Source organism: Hippopotamus amphibius, chromosome 1 (genome assembly GCF_030028045.1).
Source record: "Hippopotamus amphibius kiboko isolate mHipAmp2 chromosome 1, mHipAmp2.hap2, whole genome shotgun sequence".
Lineage (NCBI taxonomy): Eukaryota > Metazoa > Chordata > Mammalia > Artiodactyla > Hippopotamidae > Hippopotamus > Hippopotamus amphibius.
The window spans coordinates 155,925,335-155,938,689 of NC_080186.1; the positions used below are offsets into that span (position 1 = coordinate 155,925,335).

The 13,355-nt window shown below is 33.9% G+C and overlaps 1 protein-coding gene across 4 annotated transcripts in view; it reads right to left on the reverse strand.

The window, feature by feature from the left end:
• Positions 1-504: 504 nt before the first annotated feature.
• RBM27 (RNA binding motif protein 27) overlaps positions 505-13,355 on the reverse strand; it is a 66,789-nt gene continuing 53,938 nt past the window's right edge. For all 4 annotated transcript variants that reach the window (XM_057732004.1, XM_057731982.1, XM_057731992.1 and 1 more), the window contains 4 exons: positions 11,791-11,895; positions 11,483-11,674; positions 2,853-2,963; positions 505-1,659 (listed from right to left, as the gene is read on the reverse strand). In XM_057732004.1, coding sequence (XP_057587987.1) covers positions 1,576-1,659; positions 2,853-2,963; positions 11,483-11,674; positions 11,791-11,895 — 492 coding nt within the window. In that variant the 3' untranslated portion in view covers positions 505-1,575. The remainder of the gene's footprint in view (positions 1,660-2,852; positions 2,964-11,482; positions 11,675-11,790; positions 11,896-13,355) is intronic.

Here is a 13,355-nt window from a genome sequence, read left to right on the forward strand (position 1 = left end):
TCCTGATGGTTTTAAGTTTCTTAGTGAATAGTTTCTATTTTGAGAAAGCCTTTACCTCAGGAAACAAAATCCTTGATATAGTGATCACCAAGAACTTTCTGAAGCTAACAGGAGGTTTCAGATTTTCACACCACACGTATTATAAAAACACAGATGTGTATATCCTTGGAAAAGTGACATCCTATGTACATTAATCACTTTATTTCCCCAGGGGTCAATACAGCGTAGTGTTGCTCCTCTGCTTTTCCATCTAACATTCAGAACACAAGGACATACATTTACAGATATATTTTACTTAACAGATACTCTACTCTATACAGTGTACAGTAAAAATGCACACAGTGAAGGAAACTGTCTACTGAAGGATGCATATGTTCATGGATAGCAACAAGCTACAAAATTATGAAAATATAAGGTCACCTGATCAAAGTCAAGTTATGACTCCCATTTATTACTAGCACACCCAGCCCCCCACCCCATCCCCCCCCCAACCTATCCCCAGTCACCTCACCACCATGGTTTAAATTTAGGAAAAGAATTTCAGATACTTGCAAACCCTTTTGCATAACTATTAACTAAAGTGAAGCTTAAAAAAAAAAAAAAAAGCTGGTGACTCTCCCCACAAATCCTTCCATTATTCTCATCAAAATATCACTTATCAAGCTGCTGGTTTAAACTTTTTATTGGGGACTGACTTTTGGTGGCCCAAAAGAATCACTTATCTCAATAATGGGTAAGTCAGGCTATTAATAAAAAGGCAGGAGAAAGAAAATGGAGATGAGAAACAGGCAACATGTGAAAGCCTTTTATATTCTGAGACTGTTAAAAAAAAAAAAAAGGAAAAAAAAAGGACCAACTGGACCAATGTTCGGTAATTTCAAAGCAAACTAAAAATCGGTAGCAGGAGAAGTCCAGGAGAGTTAATACGATGACAGAATGGAAATACCACACAGCTAGCTACCACTGCCTTACAGCATTGAAGAACAGTTATGGTTTACATTAAAATAGCACTTACTGTAACACATTAAATCCCACCCCCACCCCCAAATTTAGACTGAATACAAGTTGGGCTCTTCCTCAATAAAAAAATTAAATTTACTTTTCTTCCAAGACAACTCTTGAAAGCAAAAGGGTATTTTAACTGCAAATATCTCCTACTGTCTGATGACCCATCCATAAGAGCTGAAGAGTTAAGAGATTCCAGGCAATTTTGACATTTAATGAAATTTTATCAGATTATAATTCAAAATAAAATTTCTGAACACCCTGTCATTTACATCATAATCCAACACCAATAGCAACAAAAACAGGTGGTGTGGAAAAATAAGGCTCTAGAGATTATCCATGTCATTCCTGTGGATCTTCACAACTGTGTAAAAGTCACTAGGCCTTTGGTGCTTTAATACCATGAACAGTTATGAGATGTATTTAAATAGCAAACTTGCTGTCCTTAAACTTACTGTGTTGAAAAGAAAAATAAAAAAAACTTTTTTGGCTCATTGACTTCTTTAAATAATTTTAAAAAGTTGTTCTTCTAAACAATATTCCTAAAAATTGTACAGCGCGCATCAGGTTTCATCTCCGCCATGAACGAGACTCATATTCATCTTCGTCCTCATCGTCGTCGTCGTGCAAAAACAAATCTGAGGTCTCTGTTTCCTGAAGAAAAGACAGGATGAAATCTGCTCAGTGGCACAAGAAAGTTGAGTAAGACACTTTTTAGGCCAAAGGACAAACGGACTAGTATACAAAGCCTAGGCTGGATTTATAAGTGATGCACTCAGAGTATCTTTCAGGGCAAAAAAAAACCCAAAATATTTTTTTAAAAAAACATATGTACTCTTCTCGCCTGCTAATTTTGCTAGTTTAACAGGAGAAGATTTCCATTCTAATATCAGAAAAATAAATAACATATGAACATTTGGGGGGGAGGAATATTTATGAAATATGTTTTTGATAAAATTAATTTGATTCTATTATCTTAAAAGTGAAGAAAATAAATAACCACTTGAACTTCTAAACTCTTCCTCTAATATCCGATTTTTTGTGAAGGAAGAAAATAATAGCTTCCCTATGACACTGACATTCCAAATCTTACATAAAAATCTAAAATCTTACACAAAGTAAAAGTATCTACACACATTCCCAAAATACCAAGATTTTTCTTTTCTTTTCTTAACAAGGGGCACGTTTCTGCTTTTGTTATGTACCCATTTGGTCAGGAAGACTCTTGAACAGCCATAAATGCTCCCTATCTTTCAAAACCAAAATAATGATGAATGAGGAATAACTTGCAATGCTGCCTAAGTGTTCATTTTAATAAACTAATTAGAAATATAGGAGTAAAAAAGCAATATCAATTCTCATGTTTTAAGAAACCGATTGGTATTCGTACTATTTAAGTCCTTGGTTTTGCTATTCTTCCCTCTTATGTCCAACTTCTTTACACTCTCATTTTAACCAACTATATGTAGAAAGAAAATAAGAAACTCAAATTTATTACTAATGGAACTTGAATAAGTGAAAACTAAAACAACCAGATAAAATTTAATTTGTTCACTTAATCCATGTCTTCATTTACCAAAATAAAAATGTCCAGAGCCCCAATAAAGCCAAAGTAAATGCAAATTAAAAAAAAGTCTTTCCTACACCAGAAAATAACCCCCAAAAGAGCTTTTTCATTTCTGCACCTGTTCTGATTCTTTAATAAATGTCTAGACTAGTCTTAATTAGATACATGAAAAAAACCTCAATATTTATTTTTAAATTTATATTATTCACTTTAATGTCAAGAAAAGCATATAATCAGAAAATGATCTTATTCAACTCTTATTTTCAATTATTAAATTTACCTCCTCCTTGACTTCTTCTTCCTCAGTCTCAGTGGATACAGAAGGCACCTTGGCCTTGTGCCATGATATTTGTAGCCGACGGTCTTTGAATTTTGACCCTTGGTTTGCAGGCTAAAATAGATTTTAGAAGAACACAAAAGTTTGTACTCACATTTACTAATGATTTCTTCAAATTGTGTGCTATTAAAAATTTAATGACTTGAGGGAAAAAAATCTGTTAAAATGGATCTATAAATAAACTCCAATGAAAGCTAGAAAAAGTGAAGTTCTTTTTAATCAGAAGGCCACATGTCTGGGTCTAGTTTTCCCAGGATAGTCTATGATTAATGTTGATGTCACATAAATTTTAAGATCTGTCTTGTTTTTGGATGATAAATTTATATAGTCATTCTACTTAGAAAAGTCATGATCGGGGAAACAAATACTGTCTTAATATGATTATTGGCCTTTGGCTTTGATAATCTACATATTTAGAGTAAAACCTTACAAATATAAGTAATTTAAAAATTATCTATTCATCTCATGACATCTCTGAATCCCCATCTAGATCTGCTAAAACTCTTCCCACTTCCTTTCCTGAAATGCTATACAACAAATACTCTGCAGCTCTATCTACTCATCCCACAAATGTCAAACACACACTATCAAAGGCTAAACACCTACTATTCTATCTCAGGGTAAACCTAGTCAGTTTCAAATGTTTTTCTTGTTAATACCACCTAAATATATTTTTTCCTCCCTGGCAAATTTCAGTAAGAGAAAGCAAAAGTTTAATTTTAAGGACAAAGCAACACAGACAAAAGAAAAGAGACCCAAAGTTTCATGGAAGTGAAAGTTTCATCATTCCTACAGCTTTCCTATCAACAGATCTGGGTTGTAGAATCCCCAATTCTTGGTTCAGTTCTAAAATATGTAACAGAAAGCGTTCTTTTAAATTTGCGGTTTCACTTTAGTTTTCCTAGGAAAAATCATGAAGCATTTGCAAAGTATTTCCATAGAACACTCAGATCAGCACAGCAAGAGTGTACATTAGGCCAGACCCATAACCAGTCAATTACTGTCTACATTGATATCACAGCCTGTGGTTTAAGGAAAAATTCCTATTATCCCTTGAGGGCATTAAATGTTTATAACCTGGCACCAAACATTTTGACTCATGGGACATATTAAAATGACATATAAAATGGCCTTAACCCAAATATACATTTACCATCTTTTCAAAATCAGGTAGTTACTAAGAGAAAGATGTTAAAAGTTCTCGTCACAAGGGAAAAAAAAACTTTAACTATGTGAGGTGATAGATGTTAACTATTCTTATTTTAGTAATCACAATATATATGTATATTAAATCATGTTGTAGATCTTAAAATAATACAACATTATATGTCAATTATATCTCAATAAACCTTGAAAAAAAGATAGGTAATTTGTGTAACAGACATCCCTTGCCCTTACTCTATCTATCCTTTAACATAGAGCCCAATTATAGAGACTTTTTCAGTATTTTGTTCATTTCTATATTATTTAAGTTCTTCCCAGCTTTACTGAAGCATAACTGACAAAATAAAACTGTAAGAGATTTAAAGTGTACAATATGATGATATGATACACTGTGAAAGGATACCTCCAGTTAATGAACATGTCTATACCACATGTTTACCCTTTTGGGAGGGGGGGCAGGGAAGGGGAGTTAGAACATCTAAGTTCTACCCTCTTAGCAAATTTCAATTATATAATACAGTGCTGTCAACTACTGTCACCATGTTATACATTAGGTCCTTAGACTTTGCTATTTGAATTTTTAAATAAAAATATATTACTTTTATTAGCAAGAAAGGGTAATATAAAATTTTTAACCCATATTAATTGGGTTGCTTTCCAAACAGGGTAGCAGTTCTATCCTCCAAAAGGAATTTTAAGACATTAAAAGTATTTCATATATATTATTGAAGGAAGGAAAATTTTAATTTGTATGCAGTCAGGAACTAAAAATATAAAACTCCCACTATATAACTTGTAACAGATAAGATTAATAAATAGAATAAAGATGTATTTTAATAATACCAAGTCAGGAACTCTTCACATATGGCTGGTGGGAACCTAAACTAATACAACTGATGCAGTTCACTCAACAATTCCATGTATATTCAACAGAAATGTATACACATATATATTAAAAGGCATTTAAAACAATGTTCATAGCAACACTGTTAATAAAAATGAAACAAATAACACAAATACTTATCAACAGGTGAATGGAAAAATAAATTGTGGCATATTTATACAACTGAAAATTATACAGCAATAAAAATAGCAAACTACCGTTACATGTAATAACATGAATGAATCTCACAAACAATGTTAAGGAAAAAAAAAAAACAAATAGGCAAAAGAACACATACTGTGTGGTTCCATATATATAAATTTTCTTAAATAGGCAGAATAATACTATAACATTTAGGAACACACATTTAGGTGATAAAAATACAGTTGATGAACTAGCAAACACTGAACCATTGTTCCTAGGGGGAATAGCGGGTTAGGTTCCTATGAGCCTCTGGTCAAAACATTTTTGTCAACTGATCAATATATAACCTTGTTTTATGTTTAAAGATGTTATTTAATATATACTGTTGATTCATCAGCACTGAACTCATGGCCAAAAGCATGACAACTCATGCCTGAACAAGGCTTATCTCTAACACACATCTTCACCATAAGGCACATCACTGCCTTACTGAACACTACACAGCACTTCAGAACTATACTTGGAAGACATTTTTATATACTGAAATCACCAAAGAAAAGCACAAAAAAATGAGAAAAATATGGCACTAAACAGACTGCAAAAAAGATGTTTACAGGATGTTTAATAGGATGAGGACTGAAACGAGAAGGCAGAATGTCACTTCATGACCTCTGCTGGGAACATGTGCTTTGGTCAATTCAAATTTTTCACAGCTCTGCACATGTCTGAAAATGACCACAGAAGCACTTCACGTATTGATTTTGAGGTTGTAAATAAACTGTAGTGGACAGGTGAATGTGCAAATACAGTATCCACAAATAATGAGAACCAACTGTATAAGGAAAGCAAGGAGGTGATTAACATAAAATGAGAACAGACTTTTTCTGAGGAGGAGAGAAGACAGTGACTGGAAGGGGGCAGAAGGAGACTTTTGGTGTGCTGGCAATGTTCTATTTCTCGATCTGAGGGGCAGGTAATATGGGAGTGTACCTTCTGATAAATCACTTAACTGTACATTTCTTATTGGTATAGTTTGTTTTAATAAACATTTTAAGTTGAGTATTATCTTTATACTTTCAAGAAAACACCAAATAGCTAAGATATTTATGTTAAAAAAGCAAGGTTTGGAATGCAGCTCTGTGTTCATAAATGATCCCATTTTGGTAAATTTTTTTAAATGAGAGACAATGTATGTATTCTTATAGTCATAATTTTTTTCTATAAAAATATCCAAGAATAATGACTACCTTGTAAGAGTAAGCCAAGATTAAGAGGTGAGGTTTTTACTTTTTATTAACCAAATTTTAACCATTTGCATGTGTTAACTTTTTTTTTTTGCATGTGTTAACTTTTTTAATTAAAAATACTTTTAAAAATTTAGGACTGGCCTCATACCTATTAAAATATCTAATTTTTCTATACATACATGTATTCTTTCACACACATATCTGTAACATGGCTTGAAATAATGAAATATTGGGGAAAAGTTAATATCCATCAATACAGGACTAATTAAATCTAGTATGGTACATCTATGCAATAAATCACCATGTAGCCATTAAAAACAATAAAGCAACACAATATGCACAATTAGCAGTAATTGCCTATGGGGAGTGAAACTGAATGCCTGGAGGTAGAAGGAAATCTTATTTTTCTTTTTTTTTCTTTTCTTTTTTCTTTGGCCATGCGGGGTGGCATGCATGATCTTAGTTCCCCCACCAGGGATTGAACCTGTACCCCCGCATTAGAAGCATGGAGTCTTAACCACTGGACTGCCAGGGAAGTCCAGGAAATCTTATTTTTCATTGTACGTACTTTTCTTTTACACTTCGTATATGAGTGTTGCCCCCCAAAATAAATAAAATATTAATATATATGAATATATGTGTGAATATGAGCAAATCAACTGCATTAATAAAAAATTACATGCAGTAACTTAGAAGCATGTGGGACCTTAGAGGCAGGAGAGAAATTTACCTACCCAGCCATTTTCCCAGATCAGAAACTGATGCCAAATCTATGCCAGTCATCATTCATCAATCTCCTGACTGGCGAAGATGAAAAAACCAAACAAGTGCTGTTGAGGATATCGGCAAAGAGGTGCTCTCACCCAATGTCACTACAAGTTTGAATTAGTGCAACATCTCTGGAGGGTTGTTTGGCAAGCTCTACCACAATTTTAAATACGCATATACATGCCTTCGATCTAGTCATCTTGCTCCTATGAACTAACCTAGAGCAATGGTTCTCAGCTAGAGACAATACCATTACTCTGGAGGGCATTTTGATGGTCACACTGACTGAAGATCACTTACTACTATTTAGCAGGTGAGAGCCAGAGGTGCTAAAGGTCCTGTAATGTACAGGACTGTCTACATAAATTATTTCACTCAAAAAGTGCCAAACCCAGTAAGATGTACATAACATTGTTCACGATAGTGAAGAAATGGGAAATACCCTAACTAGCCATCCTGACTGACGGCATGAAGAAAAAGACCTAAGAAAGAAAGCCAACATGCTAGGGTAATATGAAAAGAACTTGTATAGCTGAGTTTCTGAATTAATCAATCCTAAAACCTCCCTACCTTTAGACTCCTTGAAAAGAAATGTCCATATTTTCCAAGTTATTTATCTGTTACTTGCAGTTAAATGCATCTTGAGAAACATTTATTATCTTCATAATCAGGAAGAACTTCCACTCTATATTACTGAGTACAACTCTAAACCACACTACCAAAGCTCAAAATTTCTGTAGTTAAATGAGGCATACTACTTGAAAAATGCCAGTGTACAGTTCAAGTATTCCAAATATTTGGTGTAAATAACTTTTCCTGTTGAAATTAGCTAAACCTTTCTTTAAGCAGGAGAAAAGGGAAGCACCCTAGCTCTTATCCTATTTGTGTCCTTAAGCAAGGCTCTATGACTTAAAATTTTCAGCTTTTACCTACACTAATATTAAAATACTTAAAGGAAATTCTTTATGAAGGTCTCTGATACCTTCCTATCTCTGTCAAATGAAAGATATATAAATAAGGATTCTTTTTTTAAAAAAGTTCTTTTTGGACTCACTGATTTTATCTTTAAAATATACAGAATTCTATTTATATATTACATAATATTATTTTCCATTTTTGAACTTAAATATTTAATATATAAAGTAATACAATAATATATACCAGGGGTCTGAAAACTACAAACTTCAGGCCAAACATGGCCCAGCACCTTGTTTTCAATGGCCTGTGAACTTAGGATGGTTTTTACATTTATAAAAAATTATTAAAAGAAGAAAGAAGAGGGAAGGGCAGGTGTAGGGAGAGGAAGAAAAGGAGAAAATGTGATAGAGACTGTACGTAGTCTGCAAAAGCCTAATGTGTTACTTTCTGGTTCTTTACTAGAAAAAGTCTGCTGACTTGTGATATATACTATTAAAATACTTATACATTATTATACATGTTTTATGTTGCTATAGATAACTTGCATTGTATATAAATATTCTCTATTTTAAATTTGTATATATAGTTTATCCTTGAACAACACAGGGATTAGGGGTTCTAACCCTCCACACAGTCAAAAATCTTAGTAATAAATTACTGTTGGCCTTATTATTGAAAAAAAATCTGTGTATAAGTAGACCAGCGCAGTTCAAACCCATGCTGTTAATGTACGTATCTGGGACCCAAAAGCGCAAGATTAACACATATCCTCAAATTTGATTTTAACATATACAGTATAAAAATGCTGGTGCTTCATCTTAAAAGTGAATGTCAAGTTAAAAAGTCTGATTTTAAAAATAATACATGTTCATTTGGAAAGCATGGAAAACAGAGAAGACCCTAGAAGAAAAAAAAAAATTAGAAACTAACTTGAATTCTCCCACCTAGAAAACTAACAATTTAAAGCACTTTCATTCTAAATTTATGCGTAATCTCGTATCCTACCTTTTCTTAATCTAAAGACAATCCTGAGAATTTTTTCATGTCATTATTCTTTACAAACATGTTTTTAATAGCAGCAAAGTACTGTTGACCATTTAGGTAGTGCTCATTTTCACTATTATAAAGAGTGCTACACTGAGCACACTTAACAGCAATTGTTTGCATAATTCCCATATGATAAATTCTTAAAAGTGGGTTAATGGATACAAGAATAAACTGAAGGACTCTAGAATTAGGTCCTCACACTTCCGAAGAGCTTCACTAAAACACACCCATCATCTTTTCATACAGATATGATTGATCCATGATCCTTTTACAATCATTAAGGACAGTAAAAGAATACTGAAAATATGTATTTTACCTTAGCCTCTGTGGGATACAAAAGACCTTGAGGAAGAGTTACCCTATAAATTTGCTAAATCTACTTTCAATAATGTCTTAGGCATATGTATTTCCATATTTTTTTTTTCAAAGAAAGCACACTATACTGCCCAAGTATCTGTTACTAGGGTAAGTGTATTTCTAGCACTCAAAACTTTCTGACAGCAGCTTATCAAAACAAAAAACAAACTACAAAAGACCATCAAAACCAATGGTAGTGTCTTGTTCTTGAAGTTGCCTCACCTGCCATGGCTTTGTTTACTCCTTCCACAAATGCCCAGACATGCCCTCTTCTGCAAACCAAGTGCCATATTTCAGACTTAACAAATGTATGTATATAAAAGTTGGTTATTACTAGATACTCTAGAATGTCTCTACTTATAAGAAAGAGAGCCATTTGAGCATGACCTCTGGGTTAAAACTTAAACATTTATCTATAACCTTCAGGATAGACCATGTAGCTTTCTACCTAACAAGATTACCTACTTTTTGTAACTAAAACTTTCTACAGAGCCAAATTTATAAAAATTCTGCTTTACATTATCTAATGTCACCTCACCAGAGCTGGCAGTGGGTCTAAATGCCCAAGTTTTGGCAAGGAGATTCAAATGTTACACACTCAATACTGAAAGACAAAAATCAACATTCACCCAGCCTCCAGAAAAACACCCTGCACATGTACAGCACTGCTCCATACATTATCTTCTTTACTCCTCAAAGAAGTCACTTAGAGACAATCTCCCACTTCACACAAAAAAAAAAAGAAGAAAAGAAAAAGAAAAGAAAAGAACGGTCAGACTAGTGAAAAAACTGGCTCAAGAATAAATTGGCTGCAGCCCAGAAGGCTCTCAAATCTGGACATTTTATAACAACCCACCATATACCAATATACCAATAGCCAGGGTATAATAGGGTTAATGGGCATCAAACTAATAAGAAATTATGTTCTTTAAGATCTCTCTCACCATCTTTAACCTTAATAGGGCTGAAAATGTTTTCTCTCAAAAAAATTGCTTGGGGGACTTCCCTGGTGGCGCAGTGGTTAAGAATCCACCTGCCAATGCAGGGGACACAGGTTCAATCCCTGCTCCGGGAAGATTCCCACATGCCACACAGCAACTAGGCCTGTGTGCCACAACTACTGAGCCTGCGTTCTAGAGCCCACGAGCCACAACTGTTGAGCCCATGTGCCACAATTACCAAAGTGCGAGCACCTAGAGCCCATGCTATGCAACAAGAGAAGCCACCGCAATGAAGAGTAGCCCCTGCTTGCCACAACTAAAGAAAGCCCATGTGCAGCAATGAAGACCCAAAGCAGCCAATAAATAAATAAATGAATGAATAAATATACATTTTTTTAAAAAGCTGCTTGAAGAATAGGGATCTTGGGTGTAAACAGTCAACTGTGTATTTTCACCTTGGTCCTGCCACTTATTAACTGTATGATCTTCGCTGACTTTTCTAAGCTTTAGTTTTCCCATCTGTACACATGGGATTTTACATGCACTTTACACAGTTATTTAAGATTATATGAGATCCTATATGAAAATGCTCTAGCACGAATAACGCTCAAAAGATATTTACTGAATGAATTAATGAGTGATTAGAAAGAGAATATACTCTGTTTTTGTGCAGAATAATAAAAACATTTACCTGTAGCAAACATCTATTTGCAGTTTGTCTAAAAGTAAGTGGTCACCACTATATACAGAATGTAACTAAACACGACTCTTACCCTAACAAATTCTTCCTTTGGATTTGGTCTCCTCCCAGACTATTTTCACTTATTGACTGGAAACACCTGGTAAACCATGTAATAAACCTTAAAGCAAAAATCAAATATAGCTTTGGAACAACTTGTCACTACAAATGCATTTATGTGAAGTATTATGGAATATAGCATGAGCTGCTCCTTGACCTTCAAATATAATAGGAATTTGCTAATACTCATGATTTTACAACTTAATTTTCTAATCTATAAAACATCTGACATTTATACAGAAGGCAGCAAGGAAATGCTGAATATAGTGCTTTTAGAGTTAACATTTACTACTTCAAAAACTTACTGAAAAATGCTGAAGTAAGTCATCTTTCTCCTCCTCAATGAATCCCCCAACTGTTAGTGCTTTGGGGCGGTGGTCTACCACCATGTGATTTAGTGAACCCCTTCCTCTTCCTCCACGGCCTCGGCCTCTTCCTCGACCTTGAGAGGACATGGTCTTTCCTCGACCAACAGGTAAAATACCTAATCGTGCAGCCTGAATAGCAACAAAAGGCAGAATATAATATACACTGTCACAGTAAATCATGGAAAACAGAGGAAAACTATTCTTTGAAATGTTAAATGTAATGGGTAACTCCTCTTAAATCTCACCTCAACCTGTAACTGATTGAGTTTTTTCCGTAACTCTGTTGTGTCCTCTCCTGAGGATAGCCTCTTGTGAAGGTCCAGTTCAGTGTCCAATAGTTCTTTTTGGGCCTTTGGAAAAATTAAAAATGTATTTTTTAAACAACTTACAAAATTTTGTTCAGAATATTACACTTAGGGCTTCCTTGGTGGTGCAGCGATTAAGAATTCACCTGCCAATGCAGGGGACAGAGGTTCGATCCCTGGTCCAGAAAGATCCCACATGCTGTGGCGCAACTAAGCCCGTGAGCCACAACTACTGAGCCTGTGTTCTAGAGCCCACGAGCCAAAACTACTGAGCCCATACTGCCACAACTATTGAAGCCCGTGAGCCTAGAGCTCGTGCTCTGCAACAAGAGAAGCCACTGCAATGAGAATCCCGTGCACCGCAACAGAATAGCCTCCACTTGCAGCAACTAGAGAAAGCCTGCCCACAGCAACAAAGACCCAATGCAGCCAATAATTTAATTAATTTGAAAAACAAATTTATATAAAAAAAGAATATTACACTTGTAGAATGAATATTACACACATCTCTTCTGGGTATATGCGAGAGTATGCCATAAACATGGGTGTTTTAAGGAAAGTAACTTTATAGATATAAGACTGAAAACATGTAGAGAGTATAATGTTATCAGTAATAATAAACAGTATTACTGCTTAATAAGCAAGCAGTATTACAATGTGCTTAAGATGGCCTAAAAATCGGACCTTGGAAACAGTCATCTGAGATGAGGGAGCTGAGAATGATTTTCACATAATAAAGCACCATAAATGAAACATCATAGGACAAGATAAATTATATGGTAAAATTAGTAGCCTTCAGATGGTGCGACTGTGAGAGATTTTCTTTTCCACATATTCTCTTAAATTTCTTTCTATAATTAAATGCTCCTTCTATAATTGGGTAAATTTCAATTAAAATAAAATTTTTATTACATTTTTAGAAAGAAGTCTTTCTTTTTTATCATAAATTAATCTTTTTAAAACTTTTATTGGAGTACAGTTGATTTACAATGTTGTATAAAAAGCAATCTTAATGAAACACTTTACATTCCTTTATTAATAGAGAACCACGATTTCAAATGTAATATAATACTGTAAATAAAAAATTGCATTCTATATCTGACAAATTTATTCCCAGTCCTCAAAGGGCTGCAAAGTTATCTAAAATTCCATTACAGATCTGTAGAATAATGATGGAACCATGGTGTAAAAGCAAGTATTACTCTACGGTAAGGAAACAAATCAAAATTAACAAAATTAGACAAATGGATTTGAACTTTTGATTATTCTTTTCAATAGAAAGCCATATATATATATATATATATATATATATATATTTTTTTTTTTAGAAAGCCACATTTTTACCCATACTAAAGTCAATGATATCTTTTGAATATTAAAAGGGATGGTTGTATTATGACATTATTAAAGAAATAGAAAAAAAACTGCTGAAATAGGAAATGTCTCTTTCCTTGCTATCACTCTAGCAGTTACATTCTCAGCTTGGAGAACAAAAAAAATTCAAT